Raw genomic sequence first — 22174 nt, 5'->3', positions numbered from 1 at the left:
CTTGTGCTTTTTATTGTAGCAAAGTTACGAGACCCAAATATTGCACAGTTAAAATACAACGTCCTGCTTTGAATTTCACACCCATCTCATCTAAGAATTACTGCCAGACTTTCAAGGCAATAAATACTAAACAGGTAGCTTCTGTGCTTGACCTCATTGCCAGTAGCAGAGTGCCCACTGCTCATCAAAGAGCCACCCTACCCATAACCACTTCTGGGAGTACAAAACGACTGCATTAGTGACACAAGAAATCTCAGAGCTAAAATGGCTGGTGAATTCCACAAAGAAGGATAATATAGAAGTAAGTTAAATGGACTCAAGTGAGATCATTAATTTACATTCATGAGAATAGACTCAGGGAAAAAAACATTTTCCAAATGAGAACAATCAAGGTTTACAGCTGAATGAATAACCAGAGAAAGAAAGTGCATTGATTCTCTACTTCTATGTTCAGCATCATTTAGAAAAAGCAAGTATGATGCAGAGTTTATAAAAGATGTGTACAACACAAAGTGTAAATAGAGGTTTGGGCATTTAGAAAGCTAAAGGGTCAGCATCCAGAGCAGAGTTGCCACAAGTTACAGGAGTGACATGGAAGAACGAGGAAGAAAAATGCAGCAGAAGCAATACAGGTAATGGGGTCTCCATGTAAATACAAGCTAAATTTGTAACAGTTACATAAACTTAAAAAGGATGAATATCAAACACCTTGGAAAATGCTACCTTTAAAGTTGTAACAAATACTTTCCTCTGGCTTTTTCAAAGTACAAAGACTAGACAACTACTGACAGAAAAAACAGATGTGCCACATCTTACCTTCCTGAAAAAGAGCTGTACATCATATATGGCTGTATGATCGGAACAAAGATGGTGAGTCACACAGGAAAAATGGATAGAGCATCCACATCAAGAAAAAAACAAGTTAGTGATCACTTACACCCTTGGAAGTCCCGTTGCATAATTTATCCGGGCACAGACAGCCATTTTTACAGTGACACTTTGGTAGCTCTAAAATATGCATAACAAGTTCTTGTAAAGGCCCACATTACACATTTAAATGAGAAAATGTTAGCAGTTTGCTGGAACAGAGTATTTTTCAGCCCACTTTGTCTTTCATAACCTCACATCATCACCATGCCCATAATTTAAAAATTCTGTTCTTTTTTCTTTAAACAAATGGGGACCTGAAATAAGTCGTTTCATGAGTTGGCCACAGTTGTTGTTTTTTTTTTTTTTTTTTCAACTAATAACTCCAAGGTTGACCAGCAGCAGTGCTGTGAAATGCCTGAAATAGCAGTGCTTCGAAACAAGTTTACAATATGAAGCAGCTCATTATTATTATTTGTTTTTGTGTAAAAGATATGTCAGAAAATAATAAACATTTCAGAATTCATTTAAAGAACTATTGGATGGGAACAGGGCTACAAGGAAAATTATTTAATTGACCAAACATGTAAACAAATTATTGAATTAAAACAGAGGGATGAAAATCCATACTAGCTGATCATTGATAGGTCATTAACATTTTCATTAACAGCAAAACATTTGCATTAATTAAGTGTAGAGGAACATCACAAAGCAAAGAAGATAACGCAGAAGCCAGAAGAACAGTAAGACACCTCTGAGAATTAGTTAGGCAGGAATTTGGATGCATAAAAGACAGTACAAGTAGAAATTCATGTTCAGCCAGAATACTGTGAACTCAGGCTGCAAGTGCAGAGACACTAGGACATATATGACAGTGCTGAATTCAGATTTGGGGTTCCCATTAACAGAGGAATACTGACAAAAAGCAAAGCAAATGCAAAGACAAGTCACAAAATGACTGCAGGAGTTAGAAAAGTAGTAATTAAAAAAATATTAATCGATGTATAGGGAAAAGGTTAAAAGTACCAGTTCATTTAAGTAAAAGGGTAGCTACAAGAGGTCATGAGGAAAAGAAACACTGTAGACTGAAGTTTTCAGAGCAACACAAAGTTCAATGTGGGTATCAAAAAATATTGCCTAATTATGTAAAAATTCCCCAAGTCACAACACAGACAGGCTGACACTTCCAAACATTATCCTGAATACATATACCACAGACATCAGCTTTGTTTCCAGAGGACTATAGTCTCATGAAGAACACATGTAGAAAAGGAAGAAAAACCACTGCAGTTTCATGAAGGTGCAAAATAAATAAAATGAGACATGTATCTGAACATTTATTTAAAATACAGGAAGTGGCAAGCTTGAGGTGATGATTAAGCAAAACCTGACAATTTCAGCTGGAAGTCACCAAAAGAGCAGCGGGGAGCCCTGCTGCTTGGGACATTTAAAACTCAACTGGACAACACAGACACACAGATCCAGATTCTAAGGAACCAGATGACGTGGAGCAGGGTGGGTGTCCCAATTTCCCCCTACTGTAAGTGAAAAGACCAGTTTTTCTCCTTTTACAGTAATAGGGCCAAGTCAATAACCAAAGACAATAGGCACAGTTACTGTGGTGAAAGTTAGCTGCAGGCCTGTTATAAGGACTCATGACAACTATGTTCAAACATTTCTAGGCAATGAATCACCATTTTGCATTACTTCAAACCAGCTGAACACCATTTAAAAGTAATCTCTTTTACATTTGATTTACATACCAAGCTTCATGGAAATGTGGCTTTGTACTTTAGGAGAGTTTTCCTTGAAAGGAAGGAATTAAATAATGGAATTCAAGTTACTCTATCAAGTAATCTGTACTGTACACTTTCCTTGTGTATGAAAATTATGTGCCAAATAAGATTCAAAAATTCAGCAAGCTCTAATCCATGCATCCTTTATTCCATTACAATCACTGTGTTGCATTCTAGCAACAGGACACAAACTGCAATCAATCGCGATCAATTTATACAACAATCTGAGGCTTACAGTACATTTAAGGCCTTTAAATTTGGAAAAATTAGACCTATGCTAGTAGTGTAACAATTTTTAAGTGTCTTGCATTTCTGATGCATAATCTGTGCGATTCCAGTGTCAAAGAATCAAATTACTTCTAAACTAAAAAGATCAGCTCAATGAAAATTTAGTTACATAAATTCATCAAAACATAAATGTGTAAATTTTTTTTTTGTCCTGGAAACTTTATAAAACTTTAATAGCAAAATAATATAGGGATAAAAACATATTTTAACAAAATGTATTCAATCATATACAAACCAGAATTTTGCAGTTTATTGTAACTAGACTTAAATTAAAACTACCAATTAAGAATCTATGCACAATGTAAATTCAAATATGTACAGTACTTTTAAAAAGTCTACAGGAATGCTTTACAGAAGGAAATGTCTGTTATGGCTATTATTCAGACCATCTGAATATTAAAATGAGTTTTCTAGTAGTAAATTTACACATTTATTTTTAAACAAAAGCAATTTTGTCCCTAGTTCCTTTAAGAATATTCCAGTTACGTTTATACAGGTAATGGAGAGGTTGTTACAGCGTTTAGCCCCATATAGTAGTTTGTTTATTTTCAGGAAAAAGTATATTTAAATAATTTACTCGGGAAGATCAGTAAGTTAACAAAAGAACACTAAAAGGGAAGAAGGGGGAACTTCATCACAATAAGTTACAATACCACAGCTAGAAACTTTACAGAGAAAGTAATCCCTTAGATTGAACCCATGAGTGATTGTTCAGAACAAGCTGTAGCTCGTAACAGTTGTGTTCTCCACGCTGAGAACACTGGGGGAAAAAAGTCTTTGTAGGACAGAATTATAAACGATCTGAAGTGAGACAGAGAAAACTGATCTTCGATTAATACAGCACTAGGTAAAAAGTGTCCCCATAAGCAGCTAGTATTCCCACTTCCTTCAGGGCAATGAAGCTAAAAATTGTTGGAATTACAGTAGTTGACCATATTTGTGTGCATTAGTAGAATAATTTCCAGATATAAAAGACAAATTTCATCAGATGTTTGATTAGAACACCCTGAGGACAGGGCATTTCTTCATAGTATAAAGCTATTACAGCTATCCAGTTAAAGCATGTGCAAAACCAGGTAATTTCTTCCGTTCACAGTAACTGAGGTAAAATCAGGTAGGCTTCTTCAGGAGTTGGGAAGTTCATGAGATATGAACTGTTTTAGTCTCTCTAAGTACTGTGCATAAAGCTCTATGTCATTATGCCCAGCCCCTTCCACCCAGAGGGGCTCTACCGCTCGCGGACATCGCTCGTACATGGCCAGGCCGTGGGAGAAATCGATTACCTCGTCTTCGGTACCATGGATTACCAACACAGGAGAGGTTACTTTAGATATCTTGTCAATGCTGGGGGATGGAAAAGAAACACATAGCTCAGTTTGGGGCTTTAACTTTAAAGCCATTAAAGAAAGCAAGCTCAACTGTCTATACACGATCCAGTTGCATGTTTTTAAATGGCTGCAAAACACTGGAATTGTGCCAGAGTGAAATGAAACAAGGGTCACTCCCAAAATGCACATGTAAACAGGAGCCTGCACTGCCATCACCACCGTCCCACCAATTCTAATGACAAGCAGCTCAAATGGGCAGCACACAAATGAAGTTTGGCACAATCCGCACACACACACACCCCCCCCCAAACCATGAGTAGATCTATCATGAAAACAACTGAGAGGCAAGAAAGATTCCACAGGACATGCTGCCAGTGTGGACTCTTCACATTACACATTATCACCTTCCGGTTTAACAGATTAGGAACTAATTAACTACATTCCAGTCGTAAGACTTCATTATAAAAAAGCCTCAGCTCATGAGGTTTGAACCTGTCTTTAAACCCCCAAATTAGGCCAATTCAGCTAAAGAAAAACAATCTGTTCTTTGTACATATAAGTTCAAATGATGAAAGAGAAAACTGTAGAATACTGTTACACCAGGATAGTTAGCTGCAAACCACAAGAAACTCACTGGAATTTACTTCACACAACCAACTACTTCACCAGCTCTGACTGCAAAGTGGCCTTAAAGTAAACTCTTTTCCTTTTGTTCCAGCTACACTTAGCAGACCAATAGAGCTAGTGACCATCTCTCAGAGGAAAATGGGTTCAGAGGAAAGGAAGAGTTCAGGCCAGAAAACCCCAATTATGAAGCATACTGGTAGCACATGAACACCAAAGTGGTAAACAGCAGCTTTCTCTGTCTTCATGCAGGCACCAGCTTTTATTTCCAGACAGCCATTTCACATCGGTAGTTATCAGTAATTCCAAATCAGCATATAGACACCAAGTGCTAATGAACTCTGAGCTTCCTACCAGCTCTACTTACACCAACAAATGGAAGAATTGGCTCAGGACATTACGCAGAGTATGAGATGAAGTGGGTGGAAAAATTAGTATCAGTAATATTTGATCTGACAGAAGGACAGGTATTTTTTTACACTATATAATAAAAGGTGTTTGGATTTTCCTGCTCCTAAAGAATAAGAAAGCATGCAATTTTGGTAAGACCAGAGATTTTAAAGTGATCAAGACTGCTTAATATTATTTAAAAAAAAAAAAAACAGATGCCAACTTACACTGACTTAAAAACAGGTTTAAATAAGATTTATGAAAATATAAAGTTAATTAAAAATTAAGATATAGACTGAGCCACTAAACTTCACATATATAAATCCCAGCATTTAGTATTCTAGAGAACCATCATTGGTATTCCAGTAAACAGCTGAGTGTAAACACATTTCTGTGTCTCAATACCTCTCCAAAAAACCAAGCTTCATGTCATTTAAAAAGGAAAAGTGTTATTTAAAATTAAAATGAAGCCTATTTCACTTTTCCTGTCTGGAACTTGAGTTGTGTGCGACTATGCTGAATACAGAAAAATATCCCAAGAACATAAGAGAGAGATATCAGAATAATACAATCTTTTTTTTCCTGTAATTTTCACCCCCAAATTAATATCATAACCAAATGTAAATACTTTATAATCAACGTGTTATATAAACTGAAGTTTTAAGCCCATGAAGGGTCTGTCCCTGAGTTCTACAATGTGACAGACTTGTCAGCTACAGAGATGTTTATACATAATTTTAGTGGTTAGATACTACGTTGTCATTTATTGTAGAACACCAGGAAACCCCCTTCACTTCAGTATTCAGATAATGCAACTATTTTTTCACATATATTCACAGACCATTAAGCTAGATAATATTTGTATTTTGCAGAAAATTGGAAAGCGTCCCATTGCCAACTCAGCAACTCATAAGGCAGTATTTAAACTGCACATGAGACTTACTTAGTATTCTTAGCCATACTGCTCTGCAGCTAGAAAAATCTACAGAGACCAAATTCTCATGGAGTCCCAACATAAAATGCACATAATAGCAATTCACTGTAGGTGCACACAGAACTATTTTGTTTCCCACTGTGAAGACAGACAGTTGAACTGCACACATTCATAACAGTGCACTGCTGTTTATTTTCACTGCTTACAGTACAAGTGAAGTCAGACTGACAGCAATGAACAGCTCAGTGGGGTAAGAAAAAAATACTCAAGTGCTACAGTACATCTGTTGTCACTGTTTCCCCCCCTCCCCTTTTTTCTTCTTTAAACTGCTATTTGATTTGGCTGATGCCAGCTAATCACTGTTACTTTTGTAATCAGAGCTATTTTTAAGGCTTTGTTTTCTTCCTCTCACAGAAGCATTTGTAAATACTGGATTTCAGTTCTGAGGATGATGAACGAGTTGGAGTATAAATGTTTCAAATTCTGACTGCATCTTTAACAATTTAATTACTTATTTAGTTAATAACCTGTTTGGTAGAATTCTCAACATGTGGACTCGACACAGATACTGTGAGAACCCTTATTACTTGGTCACTTGGTCACTATTACTTCTAGCTTTTTTGGCATACAGTTTTATACTCATGGCATCCCCCACCTTCTAGTTTTAACCTCTTGTAACCAGAATAAACCAAACATAAATGCTATGAATATCCCCTGCTACACTTATTGCAGACATGACCTTCTGAAGCAAAGCTTTGCACAATACTTTGGTGAGTCTCTGCTGTGTTCTCCCTTCCAAGGACCACTTGGGTTTTTATCTGTGCCTCCCCACACCGCCCCCAGGTCTATACACACTGCTAGAAAGAGACTGGCTTCCCCTCTTATACTCTCCCATAATTTAAACTGGGTCAAATGAGAAGTTTTAAAAGATTCCTAGAACATCTGCTATTCCCAGGACCTCTACTATTCTCAAATATTCGGATACTCTAAATTTAGGTCTGTTGCAATTGCTTTTCAAATGAAACATTAGGCTACAAAGGCAACTGTTTTATCTTGAAACCAGTTGTATATAGCTTCCTGCATGTAAAATATTCTAGAACTTCCTAAAACAAGCTCAAAATCTTCCAAAAGAGGGACAGTAACTTACTTTATTTTGGTCACAGACATTAGGACCTTACATGATCTCCCATCAGGGAGGAACAAATACAAGTCTTGGTATCTCTAGTGATTTTATATGGACAGCATGCCAAAGATTCAAAAGGGCTTTTACTTACAAGGACCACAGGCAAAGAAACACTAAATGCATTCCCTCGAGATTATACATGAAACTCAGAACCAAGTTGGAAAGTGAACGACACCACTAACATTCTAGCCTCTGACCCTCTCTTGTTTTCTCCCTTTAAAAGCAGCAATTATCTATAGCTTTTTCTATGCTGATCGGGTAAAACTATAGCAATATTTTAACAAGCAGCTTGAAAACAGCACATCCATTTAATGACATCATATTGCCTTCTAAATCAAAGTTGACTGAGATGTTGAGTGTACAATTACTAATTTGTTAGTCATTAAACTGAAGGACTTAATAGTGTATTATCAGTTGTTAAGCTACTACTCCAAACTTGACAGCATAAAAATTTTGATATTAATCCACAACACAAAAAAGAGGAGAAAAATTAGTTGTAAACACTAAGACTTTATTTGTTCACTGAGCTGACTATCATGTCAGTTTGAGACTGACATCACGCCCTTTCTTACATGGTAAATCTGCTTGGATTTATACAGTGTGCATATCTTAAATTTAAAATGCAGGTGACAATTCCATGAAGTTAAACAACTAGTCCCTTTTAAACACCTAAAGAGCACGTTGAGTGTAAAACAGCCCTCTCTGCAGTGTTTATACATACCTTGGAAAAGCATCAAAGCAATAGGTTTTCCTAGTGTCAGGAAAAGCTACCCGTAATCCAGACATCAAGGGAGAATGAAGGATTACTGCTGCACACTCGTACCGAGATGCCAGGTCTACTGTAGGGACAGTACCAATACTCTGGCCATACAGAATTATATTCTCAGGACTAACACCATACCTGTAGAGAAAAGAAACATCCCTTTTAAAAAAATAAAACTAAACAACACATTTTGCATCACAGAAGCAAAAAACAAACTAAAACAAATCAAAGGAAAGAGGGATAAAAACCAAAGCATCCCATTGTAACTCTTTGAAATCTGTTCCTAGGAAACATGAATTTACAACTCTAAACTTTAAAACAGTCCTGTAAAGTAAATAATCAAAATGTTGCACAGGCTGAAGAAAGCTATCCTCAAAGAAGGAATGTCAGTTCGTTTGTTAATCTTCACCATCTTCATGAACATCTCTTATCTTTCACTCCACAGCACAGCAAATTATAAATTAGACTTCCCCCCTATCCAGAGTCACTCTCAGGAATTTAAATTAGATATTCTGCAGGCTAACAACCTTTCCACCATTAAACAAGACAGTTACTCCTCTGTCTACCTTTCTTTCCAGGCAGCTGAAACAAAAAGACCAAACTACCTTGTTAGTGTAACTAAAGACACCAAAGAGGATAAGAATTTGAGAGGATAGTTATTTTCATTTTTTCAGTTTCTGGTCAGTGTAAATTGTTCCTTTTTTCTTTTCCAGTTTAAATATATCAACCTTATTTTGCAACTATAAAAATACATAATTTCATAAAATTCAGGGTTCACAAGGAGTCTTGGATGACTCCCCAATATTCCCATCCAGTCTACCAAACCGTGCTGGCTTGGGTACTGCTGTTTCACAGCTGCAAAAAAAGTTGAGGATGACAAATTCAATTTTTACTTAAAGTATGCAAAATATAAAGGAATTCGGAAGGGGCACAGGAGGAAGTGACAGTGGCTAGGAAGAAGTAAAGAGTACAATGCTATTTGGTCACTACAACTTGTTAGGAAAGCTGCAAATCACAGCTGATACTCAGTTAATTATAAAATACTTACCCAGAAGATTTCTATGTATAACTCCACTTCCTATTGCAAGTTGTATAAAGAATAATCAAGTGCAGAAGGGAACAGCATAAAATTATTTGTATAGAAAAATGTCTTATTGCCTGTCTACTGTGTTGCTGTCACTGCTATGTCAATGAAAATCAAAACCTACAGTTTAGGCTATACCCAATGTACACCTGGAAGGTTTCAACTTCCTTGCCAAGCTGATAGCAAGATGTATGGCAGGCCTAGGTAATACTCGATTTTCAAGCAGCTAAATGATTGGGTATGTGCAAAAGAAAGAATATTACAACAGGAGAACAATCAGTTAATAATTAAAATTGCAACAGAAGAATAATCCAGTACTAATCATCCAACTACAGGCTGTCAAGACTGCCTGGTTTTATGATGAAGTAAAACTAGACTGGATGGTAGCCCCTGTGAAACTGTAATTTTCTTAATATTTCCATACTGCTGAACATAAGGGTGCTTTTGGCATCTACTGTAATATGAATAAGCAACTGTATAAAAATATCTCCCTGGAGTAAAATTCTATCCTCTTGGTAACCAAGCAGCAGCTCACATTGGTGGTCTATCACCACAGCCATGGCCTGATGTTTTTAAAGAGATGCTGTGAAACACTTTTAGGAGAATTTTTTATCCCTTACTGTTAGAAATAGTTCAGCACACAGTCAATAGAGCCTAGTTGATTTTGGTATGCATGTTAACAGGATTTTGGAGCAAAGCCTCTTCCTCACAGACTTCATTCTGGCTGTTGGGTGGGGGGAGCAGGAGACATGTGTCTTCGAGGCAGCACAAGCATCCAATCTGTTGATGTACCAGCTGCTACATCATATTAAAGACAGACAGAAATGCATCAACATCAGGGAATACAAGAAAATGGGACTGGAACGAGATCCACTACATGACACTTAAGTAGGGATGGAATGGTATTAATGCTGGTAGGTTTTGCAATACCATCCCAAACTCTAGTATCACAAGAAATGTAAAGTCCTTTTTCTAAAATGTTTACAATCTAAGCAAAATATGGAAACAGATGTATGAATGAGAATCACAAGATAACAGGGCAGCATAGGGTAGGAGAATTCCTTCAACATGTACAACAGCCTTAGTACAGCAATTTTCTTCAACATTTATCTGCTTTGGATTCACACCTTTTGATATTATTTTGTTCCTGAAAACAGCTCATATTGTAAGCGGAGCACCTTGCTGCTGTGGCAATGGGTACTCTAGATAGAAACAATTTTAATTTCATAGTATGCCAATTAAAGTCAGATACAGTCTATAGCATAATTAAAAACCACAGAGATCTCTACATTTAAAGCAGCCCTTCATCACTAAATAAGTGCTACAACTATTCAGTATTTAACTGCAGAAAGGCAATGTGACAATTTTGAAAGAAAAAAACCCAAAACTTAAAAAAGTATTAGGACACTGAGTTAGTGCACCTGTAGCGCGTCATTAGGTCAGATGTCTTTTCTGCTTTATACTCCTACTGACGGACAACTGAACCAATCTCTTGGACCATTTTAGCTAGGGACAGTCCAACTTTCCAAGACAGAAGGGTTACTGTAACAGATTTGTCTTCTTAAACCCTTTACCATTAGACTATCAATCAGAAGGTGAAACATCAAGCTTACCACAAACATCAGCAGAAACAGCTACATGTAAAATTTATTTATTGAGAGGCCAAAGGGCATATGACAACTCATAAGCAAGGTCCATGAATAATTGACATGAGTGAGGTTCTCAGAGCTGAAGGCCAGGGCTTGGCTCCGTGATTCTCTGTGTCTTCACGAACGCTGCCCAGCTGTGACTCAGCAAGCACCCTTCAACTGAGGTACAAAATGACCCGGGGATTTTATCTTTAAAATACAGTATGCTTTAAACAAAGGCCGGGTCCCTTCCCCACTCTCTGCAAACTCCATTGTATTAGATTCTTGAACAACAGGAATAGTGATGCAGAAAGTGAAACAGAAGAGAGGAACAGCAGACATGGGTAAGAGGCAGCAATGAAAGGGAAACTAAATGACACGGAAAAAAGGAAAGAATGTGATAAAAAAAAAGCAAAAGACATTCCAAGAAAAGAAGAATCCTGTTACAATCTGCTCTCCTATTAAGGAAGAAAGCCCTTCCACCAGCTAAACAGCAGCTCCTAAAAATATCTTCCTTGAAACACATGAGCTTTGGTCTCTGTGGAAACAGAGCTCCATCCAACAGAGTGGGAGACCCAAGTTAAATTTAGGGGTATGCTCCTGCACTTCTCCTGTGGAGCCCACTAGAGTTCAAAACAAGCAAGGCAACACTGCAATGTGAAAACCAGCTTTTAGCAAAAACAAAGTAGGAAGCAATTCAAACAGTTAACCATGAGCATATGTAAAACGCTGATTTGACAATGGGGAAAAGAGGGGGAAAAAAAAAAAGGCGGGGAAAAAAAAAGGCAGGCATGCTTTTTTCCTCCAGGGGAAGTCAATTACTGAGAAGTGCAAAGTTACTGCCGTTTAAAATGATGCAAGCACTTCTGCTTCCCCTTACCCACAAAGACTTATCAGGTGGCCCAATTCTCCAGCCTAGTCTACTCTTAATAACCCAAGTATATCGTGTGGATCATGGATTACGTTTCTTATGCGTGCAGACAAAACCCACAGCTTTCTTCACAAGCAGTACAGCTATCTGCACCTACAACTTCCCAGGCCAGGCCAGGTCTAGCTAAGGCACCAACACACTCTACAGTTACTAGTAACACAGTTGGGATTTTTTTGCCCTGTGTTACTGCCTCGATTTATACAAATTAGGTTTACCAGCAATTCTGGTCTCCTTCTGTGCACATAGTTCATGCTCACATAAACTGGCTATTAAGAATCCACACCCCAGACTCTTCTGCTTACTCCTGCACAAAGTAATAAGGAACTGCCGCACTGACCGGCCCGTGGGACCGAGGAGATGGGGAGCACTGCTGGCAGTGAGTACAGCGAAGGAGGAGGGGACACAATCACCTCTAGTTCTAGCTGCTTAGCTGTGTGGTTGTGGCTCGGGCCATGTCCCTCCTCAGTTTCCTCATACAACACAGATGATGGTATCAATTGCCTTTGTAAAGTACTTCATGTTTTCTGGCTGACAACACTATGTACAAACTATGTATTGTTATAAAGCATGTTTAATTATGAGCATAAGATACTGACTCTCTCCCCCGCCTCCAGGGCTTCAGCTTTGAGTGATACAGATGGAAAGTTTACCATTGCTATTTTTACTCTCTCCTCACTCAGTTGAAAGCACTAGTGAAATTCTGCTTCAGGGACTACAGACGTGTCATACAGCTGAAGCCCTGCAACGCTCACGGCCAAAGTTACAGCATCTGTGCCAATCCTCAAAGGTGCTAAATACATATTCATTAAGGAGGCCAGTTCTTTTTTCAGGATTACTGAATCAGTGAAGTTAGCCACACCTTATATTTTCAGTTTTGACATTTTATAGTATTTGCTGCACCAATACCCCTTACCTAAACTGGAAAGCATATAGAACAGCAGGGATATAGCAACAGCAACAAATTAGTTTTCAAAAGCAGTCACAGTAACTATCTAGGCAGAGTGTTTTGACTACACAACCCCGTTTCATAATGCTGTTGAGATCTACTGCTTAATTGCCACTAAACTATGGTGGCTACTGGTGGTCCAGTTCTTCCTTACAACACAGCATATAAAGATAGGCCAGGAAAACAAGGTAACTACCTTGTGCACTCTTGCAAGGAGACTGAGTTTGGAACTATGCACTCCCCTATCAAGGGAAACACCAGTGAAATAATTCATTTTCAAGACACAAAGAAAATCCAGGAAAGACACAAATCATGCCAGATTGGAAAGAAACAGTGACTTCTAGACTATTTTTACCAGAACATACATGTGCTCAGTTATAGTAAGATCGTCACAAGCTAGTCTTCAACTATGTTTCTTCCTGTTTATAGAAACTCATTTGTCACAACATACTACCTGTTCCCTTCTCAAAATAGAGTATTTCCAAACTTTATAATCCAGAGAAATTTTGATCACTTATTAGGAAACACAGATAGTTTTTTCTATAGCATCATTATATACTTCCATCGGATATGCATCTACATTTTCAGAAATAAGTGGCTATTTAAGCTGGTATCAATCTAAAAATCTAATTTTGTATAAATCTAAAAACCTAATTTTGTATAAATCTAAAAACCTAATTTTGTATAAATCTAAAAACCTAATTTGGGGGTTAGAAAGGAAAACCAAAAATCCTCAGTTAAGTAAAAATTCCACACGCAGATTGCATACCTTGAACAAAAGTTTATGTTGCAGAACCTTTATGTCAAAAAAACTCAACAGGAGAAGTTCAGTCAAACATTATTGCAAGTAATTTACAATATCGGAACAAAACACTGAATTTCACATTGTGCTTCAGCAAGAACCACTCCAGCAGGTCAGCCAAAATAGCACAGAAATTACACCATATTTTCAGACTAAATGCCAACACTGAGAGCAAGACATTAGATTAAGGATTTTTTGGTGTTAACCATAACAACAACTGTCAAATGAGAAAAATCAGAATTATTTCAAGATTCACAGGAAACCCTGGCACACAGCAAAAGTTCCCGTGCCAGTTTCTCACTCCAGTTTCCTGAATTCACACAAACACAGGTCTAAAATTCTTCACTGTCTTACTGAGCACAATAGACACTGAAACTGACTCTTTAAATTCTCTTTAAATTGTCTTCTCCCTCCTCTACTTCCTTCCTGTCCAAGTCTACAAGTACTATGTGATTCAAGTTCAGGTCAGAAGACTCTATCTGAGTTCATATTTTCATTGTAGTAAGAGCCAAAAATGGTTTCTATAGTATGCTGGCTTATGAAGCTGCAAAAAAAGGGACAAGTTTTTTTGGCATATGTCCCAGAACACTGTCACAGGAGCAGACAAGTAATTTCACAAATGTGTTCACACTCAAAATAATTTCAATGGCTGCCAGAGAAATTTAATCAAGGAATCTGCCACAGTTTTATATCACTATTATTTTACTGCCACACCAGATAGTCATTTGGTTATGCTATGGAGAAATCCCAGTGCTAATCAATATAGGCTAATACTGGAGTTACAGAATGAACCTATGACTCTTGAAAATGCCCTCTTAAAGGCTATTGTGGACGCTCATTATTTGCAAATATCACACCACTACACAGGCATGCTGGCCTATGTGACTGTAGCACCAATCCAGTGATGTACCAGCTCTTCTTTTTATATAAATAGATGGATCAAGTGGAAGCAACTTCTAGGCACTTCTTTGGATGATCATTTGCACTGCATTATACTGAAGCATGAATCACAACTGCTTCTTGATTACTGTCTTGTGGTAATCAGTGATCTGTTAGGAAATATTGAGAACTGTGCTCAAAGTTCAACCAAGTCCTAACAAGCGTATTAAATATCACTGGTGAGCATAAGCAATCATGACAAAAGCAGGTGATCTATATACTGCAGAATAGTGAAGCCACAGCAGGTTTTCCCTGAACAACCAGGGTAGGTAAAGGAAGGCTATTTCAAGGCAGTCTCTGGTACAAACTGTAATGAAATTACATTTTAAAGTAACTGAATTATGCTAATCTACGCTAACGAGCTTTGGGGTGAGGGTTTGGTGTCTTTTTTTTTTTTTTTTTTTAAATAAAACCTAAATAACACTAGGTCCTCTAAGAAATTCTCCTTTTTTAAAACCTTAAATTACCTTGTGTTCAACTGCCTTGAACACAGGCTCCTTAAGATGTCATGTTCTGAAGTGGGAAACACCTTCCCTAAAGTAAATCTGATCAGGACTCAGAGCAAAATCAAGTACTCTTGAACAACAAATCCATTCCCTTCCTTTCTCCGCCCCAGCTTCACCATTAAAAGCAGTTCCTTCTCTCCCTTCAACACCCATTTTGTTGGAGGATTTCATGCCACACCATGGCAGCACTTCCATGTCCTTGTCCTGCACAACACATTTTTGAAGCAATTTACCACCACCCTACTGTCAGCCAGTGAAGCAACCCAGCAGAGTGCAGGTCCAGTCTGCAGTCTGTCTTCTGTTACTCACAAATCAGGCTCTATCTTCACAACCATTTATAGTTAATGATCTCATAGCAGAGGTTGTCTGACAACTGCAGTCAGACCGCATCTATCCATTCTGATTTTTCAAGCATTGTTTAGAAATAGGAGTAAAAAGAGAAGTGAAATATAGGAGCATGAAGAAATAATAGATAGGACACATCATCAGCCAGAAAAGAAGACTTCTGCAAACTTGCATTCTGAAAGAAATCTCTTCCAAGCTAGTCAAACAGGTGCAAAATGTTGAGATACAAAAGACAGAATGGGCAGAAAATATGCAATCTTTGCTTGCAAATCATTTTTTTATTTTTTTAAAGAGCTACAAAGTAGAGCCTCCTTTGTTTTCTCTTGTACTGAGAACTGAACTGTATTTATAACATGACTTTTAATCACCACAGTAACCCAGAATACTAAGTTTTGGTGTTTGGTTTATGATAGGTTGCTCATTTGTCTACCACATGAACTAGCAGTTGTATGTATAAACAACAAACAGATTTGGAACAGTTGCTTCTGCCTGACTGAGGGTTTGTTTTGTTTTCTTTTCCCTAGATAGCAGGGAATGAGGAAACAGGGTTGTCATTAAGTGTACACTGAAATTTAAGCAGTAACTTGTGCCACGGGCATGCTGATATAAGAAAACAGAATAACTTTGCCTTTACAATCAGTAATTTTTTCACATTGAGTGAAAGTTAGCAAGAAGGCCACTGACAAGCAAAACCAGACTCTTGTAGAACACCCAACAAAAATGAGCAATGATGTGGCTGAGCCTTCTGTTTGAACTCCTACCTTTACCATTCCGCTTCTTTATGACAAAAGGTGAATAACACTCCAATACTCGGTGCGCATTCATGCAAGGAGAGGAAGGGAGCACTTTCCTAAGTCAATTCCTAAATAACCCACCCTAAATGTAGGGGGCTTATTTTGTTTCCCCAATCATAGGAACAAATGCAATCCAAACGTACTGTAAATCGACATACAAGAAACTAGTAACAGTGAAAATAAAGAGTTAAACACATGAATACATTCAAATATAATCCTCCCCCCCAATTTTCTTTGCTTTAGCAACCTTAGAAATCAGCTTGAGTTCTGAAGCCAGCACTGTATCACAGGATTATGGTTTTAAAGCATGCTCTCTACTCAGTTTCCTGCATCTCCCAAAGTGCTTTCTCAGAGCAATCTTGATTTACACCATTTAGTCCCACGACACAATGGGTAGGTGGCATACTAAAATTAATCTCTCACTCCAGTTACTTTAAAAATAGAGCACTGGAGTTAACTTTAGCAAAGTATTTTGCATTTAATTAAGATGCTCTGTAGCAAATAAACATGGAATATAGAAGTCTTAAGCTTTATTTATCAAAGACAGGAAACCTTTACTGGCCACTAAGAACTATCTTCATGACCACAGCATCAATAATTCACAAAAACTCAGTCAGCTACATTCTATTATATACTCTTTACTGTAACCAGTATACAAAATCTATATAGCTAGTCTCTGAGGTACATTTAAATAACCTGAGACAGCAGAGAAAATTCTGTTACTTTCACAGAGAAGCTCAGTCTATAGTATCTTCTGCAGTGAGGAATTCATTATCTTCACTCCCAACCTCTATCTCATCTCTATCCTGTTGCGGTATTTTTATTTCAGCTGCACGCATCGTACTCTGTGTTTGATAATACAGCAGAGCTAAGACAGATGAGCATACTCCTCACAACATTTAACAAGATGTCACTAAAACTCAAACAGTCCTTCTACTCTTGAAAAAAGCCTCACTTTCACTTCGGATATCCTGCACTCAAAAGCTGAAAAAAATGAGGTACACTACTCCCTAAAATTGTACTCCTATAAGGGTTGTTATGAAGAACAAGAAAGATTTTATGATATCCATATACACAGTATTTTTTTAATATAAAGACTTCAGTTAAAACCAGTACATGTCAAACTATGACAGAAACTGATTCCCTGGGAAGTATTAAAAAAAAACTGAGTGCAAATATTAACACTGGTTATGCATTCCCACAAGTTTTGTGCTTTCATAGCTGTTTCTTAGATTTCAGTTACTTCCAAACCGGAGAGCCTTGCCTTATTCCCGAGGCTAAAAATCCACAGTAAGCCAATGCATTCTGGCTCACCTCCCAAGCCCATCACATAACCCTCCTCACCACCCTTGGCTCAGCACTGGGAGACTGAGGGTTTACAAGCCTGGAGGAAGCAATCTTGCTGCTCTCCAACAGTTCTCAAAGCATTTTTGTTCAGGAGCACTGCATTATTCTTTTAGTACTCCCATCTGTTTATTGGAGCACCTCTGACACTTCCATCGAGCACTGCTCTTACCCTGACTCCTTTTCACATCAAACACTAACTTTCTGATATACTTCCCTTACCCCTACATACCTATAACACCACACAACAGTTTTAGCCCATCCTGCCGCAGCACTAATTGCCACAAGCTGCAACTGTGCAAGACTTACGCCTCTGACTCATGTGTTGGGATAACTTATCTGAGGAGGAGCGCAGTGGCTTTTGACCCGAGCTGCTGCCTGCTCCACCCATCTCCAACGTCTCTACCCTTTTGCCAGGTACAGCTCAGCTGCTCACAAAGTGGGGAACAATTGCTGAAGCGCATAAACCAGAACAGTCAAGACAAAAAGAGATGGCACCAGTTAAATCTTTTAAATGTATCGGGCTGCAGTTTCTGAAAATACAGTTATCACTGTATAAGCATATAATGAAACAAGACTAACCCTAAACTGCAATCAAACTGCAAAGCTCACCTAAAATTTCACACTCCTAGGTTTGCAAAGCTGATTCGCTATACACACTGTAATAAAAGGAGTATTCCCAACATAACGATCTTAAAACAAATGTATATATAAATTCTGCTGAAGGCAGTTGTCTAGATGCTCTAGAAGAATTAAATGGCTTGCTAAACTGGAATTAATCCTTTGGAGACTAATATTAGGAAGGCTAGATAAAAAAAAAAAAAAAAAAAAAATCAAAGCAGACCACTCAAACTTTGATACCTATAGGGCTTGGTCCTGTAACTACTCAGGTAACTAGTCCCACCACTGATTTAATTCAGCTAACTGCTTAACTTCTTTTGTGGGGGGGTTTTCTGTTTTGTTGTTTGTTCAGTTTTGTTGGGCTTCTTTTCCATTCTTGCCTTCCTTTCGCATTCTCTTCCACCTATTCACTGTAATTGTATTTATGTTTGAGTCTAAGTAAAAGCTATTTCATCCATAAATTTTACAGAGAACCTCACATTTTCAAAGATTAACAGCATTACATGACTAGTTTTTCTACAATTCTTTGATACAGCTTACAAGTCATTAAACATGAAATATGTGGCATTAATACAGCATTTTCCTGTTGTCATTTACAATCATAACTATATCCAGAAAACAAGCTGATAAAAAAGACTGAAGTATTATCCCCATAAAGCTAACAGAGGAGAACAAAGAAAAAGTTGAACTGTCTCAACAAACAGCAGGTGTTTGCATCTGAAATCCTATTACAGCAGACGAAGTTAAAGCCCTTTTCACACTGTTCTTCAAAGATCCCTGAAATCTGAACACAGTCTCTCCCACAGAGCACAAGAGCCAAGGTCCAAGAGGATTACATGGGAGCTGGAGTGGATAAGGCCTTGCAAGTATGCAGAGAGACAAACTGGATGCATCATTTCTTCCCATCCAGAAGCATTAGTATAGCTCTGGCAGCGATTTGAGAGTCTCTGACAGAAAGGGGAGGGGAGGGCAGAAAGGCAGGATGGAGGACAAGAATGGCAGAGAGATCCTGATACAGAAGTGATTAGTACTGATGAACTGGTCTAATATTCCTAAAAAGAACCGACTGCAGATGAATGCATCTGTCCCCAGTATATGAATATTTTATCAGCCAGCATTATATGAAGATGACTCAGCTGGCAGTAGGATTTCTCTTTCCCTTATATACTTACATTAATATGCTCAAGCACTGTAGAAGAATTAAGTTATTTAATAAGATTGGGCTTCTCTCAAAGATATGCAATATCTCAAACACTGAGGTGCTCTATGCAGAAGCCAAGTGAAGCAGCGTCATGGCCTGTGCTATCCAGGAGACCACACATCCTGACTGGATAGTCCTCTTTAATTCTCTGGAAATATTTCATGTTTCTTTGAGTTACTCTAACCATTTCCACAGTTTTAAAAGAAGAAAGGCAGTTTTTTCTTTTGATTTCAAAATCAAAACAACAGGCACTCCCTCAGCACTGACATGCCTCGTGAATCAGGAATAGGAAGAAATAGAAATCCTACTTGGGTGACACTGTAACCTCTATTCTTCCCCCACACCCAGATAAGTGGAGAACACACATACCAATTTTGTAATTGCTCCAAATACTGAGCTTTAGTACAGTGTGAATCTGTACACACTTAAGCATCTGCTTTCAAAGTGGCAAATTCACAGCCTCACAGAGAAACATTACTCTCCTGATGAGCCTCTCCTGTCTTCTCTCAATTACCCATTTTCAGCTAGGTTCGTTAAATATTCTGACAAATACCAAGAGTGATAACTGCCAAATGGAAGACAGTAATTTCATGAAAGCAATCTATTACTAGAAAAGATTCTTCCAGCATCTTTTCAGAAACAAGAAAACCTCAGTGTTCTTTCTTTGTGCCATTTTTATATTGGCACTCTGATTTTTAAAATCAGACTCATCAACTCCTTTCTTCATAAGCATCCTCAAGTTCTTCCATCCCTGTCGCTCAGAGATGGGCTGATTTGACTGTACCAGGATTAAAGACCTGTTGCTTCACAAAACCTATACATTATCTAGCCTATATTTAAACCTGCACTGTTTTACACTTTGTTTTCATCTTGCACACGTTCCTTTAATGAACTTTTAGCACAATGAAAGTTCAGGCCCCAGTAACAGTCAATATAAAGCTAAGATGATTAAAAAAAATGCATAGCAATCACCAGGATTAACAGCACCAGATGTTCTAAAACAGCAGACCACAGATAACTAGTTCAGAGCTTAAAAATCAAATTTCCTAGTCAAAGTCTTTATTATCACAAACCCAGGGGCTAAATCCCCCCTCCCTTCTCCCAGTAAATACTACTTAGGACTGTGAACAATAAAATTTAGCACACAGTCACAGTTTCTCCTGCACACTTCTGTTCAGTTAAAAGTGCTCAGGAAACCTGCTTTGTGCTATCCAGGAACTTGAAAAGAGAACACAAAAAAGTAATTTATTACAGCAACAGATATCTGCATTTAATTATATGCAAACCCATTAACTATCAGTAAATTTAACCTATTTTAAAGTAACAAATTTTAATCTAAGAAGTGGAAATAGTACTTCTGTACATTCAGAAAAGGACTAACTTTCACATAAAACTCTCCTAAACTCACATCAGAAAATTCAGTCCCGAAATCACATCAAATACACTTGTTCAGCTTATCCAGCTTTTTTATCTAGCATCATCTGAGCTTCTATGGTGCAAAATACATTTTGCCCAGATTGTGCAAATCAAGAGGTTTTAACAACGGTCAAACAGCACATTTGCATACTTTGTTTTCTGCCAACAGAGAGATAAGAGGGCCAATTGCTTTTGTAGTCCTTTTGGTGAAAGATTTCTTGCTAGTCAACTTTTTCCCCTCAGAAAAGGATGCTTACCAATTAACAGTTAGCTGCTCTACAAGAAGAAGTACCTAGCGGTCGATCAAGAACAACTGTTAATGCAATCACTGAAGTGCATTAATTCATCCGGTAAAACTGACCTGCCAATGAATCTTAGAAAATTTAAAAAAACTAACCAAACCAAAAATGAAAGGGAAAAGAGAAACGGCTTCCTACTGTTATTCAGCATCCTATTTGCCTGTATCTGTGATGCAGTCCCTGTAGCAAGCAGGCTCTCTACCTGAACAACTGGTTATGCAGGAAAAAATGTTAGCAATTCCAGTTCGTGCCACATCAGCACTAAACTGCCTACCAATAAACCAGCATAGCATAAAGAAGTCTTGTACTGTTGGAGTTTCTATTTTTGCAATAACAGATAACAGAGCAGTGCTTGGAAAAGTAGGTGCATTCATGTCTACATTATGGCCAAATGCCAGTCTGGATAGTAACATTTTGGCTACACAGGTTTTCTGCAGTTCACCATTTCACCACACATGCACTTTTAGTTATAAGCTACTGCTGTTTCCTCCTCCAACACACATTTTTCATATTTAGCTCTTCCCTTCCTCCTAGTACCAGAAAGCTTCCAAGACATTGGCAAAATAGAAATATTTAATGAGAACTTTAAAAAATATTTAAAGAGGAAGTCTGATCAGTTCTACAGTGAAGAGCAAGAAAGAATATAGTTCACATTAGACTACTGCACAGCAGCACTGGGAATAGTAGAAAGAAGAAAAACAGAGTAACAAATGACAATGTCTGCTAAATAGAGCTCTTCCTATCTCCCTCAAAATCCCAGTAATAAAATTAGTTAAATTTAAACTAACATTGCTTCCTTTATTCCAAATTAACATCTACTTCATAGTATGAAAGAAAAAAAAAAAAAAAAGAAAATTGCCATGAATGTCCAACTAAAGAGACTAACACTCTTTGGTTCGGTTTCTCCTGCTGCTGAAATGCAACAAGTTTAGAACTACATCCAGGCAAGAAACATCCAAGATCCTTAGTTTTAGTGTTCGTCATTATGAACATTGTTAAAGTGTATTTTTGGATGAAAATAGTAATTTATGAAATAATTGGAAGGTGCCAGATCTTACTTATATCAATGATGTCTGTTCAGTGCTCTATGCAAAATGGTATACAGATCTTAGATGAGCTTTGACAGAAGGGCATCCCATTTGGAA

General features: G+C 37.7%; 1 protein-coding gene across 1 annotated transcript in view; it reads right to left on the bottom strand.

The window, feature by feature from the left end:
- Positions 1 to 2790: 2790 nt before the first annotated feature.
- The window catches only part of ABHD17C (abhydrolase domain containing 17C, depalmitoylase), a 30638-nt gene continuing 11254 nt past the window's right edge, over positions 2791 to 22174 (bottom strand). Inside the window, exons 2-3 of the mRNA XM_009971509.3 lie at positions 8132 to 8311; positions 2791 to 4295 (exon numbers count right to left, since the gene is read on the bottom strand). Of these exons, the coding sequence (XP_009969811.2) occupies positions 4076 to 4295; positions 8132 to 8311 (400 nt within the window). The 3' untranslated portion in view covers positions 2791 to 4075. The remainder of the gene's footprint in view (positions 4296 to 8131; positions 8312 to 22174) is intronic.

This window comes from Tyto alba, unplaced genomic scaffold, assembly GCF_018691265.1.
Source record: "Tyto alba isolate M040663 unplaced genomic scaffold, T.alba_DEE_v4.0 Super-Scaffold_41, whole genome shotgun sequence".
Taxonomy (NCBI): Eukaryota; Metazoa; Chordata; class Aves; order Strigiformes; family Tytonidae; genus Tyto; species Tyto alba.
Note: the sequence above shows the minus strand (reverse complement) of the source record. Positions and strands in the feature narration are given on the sequence as shown.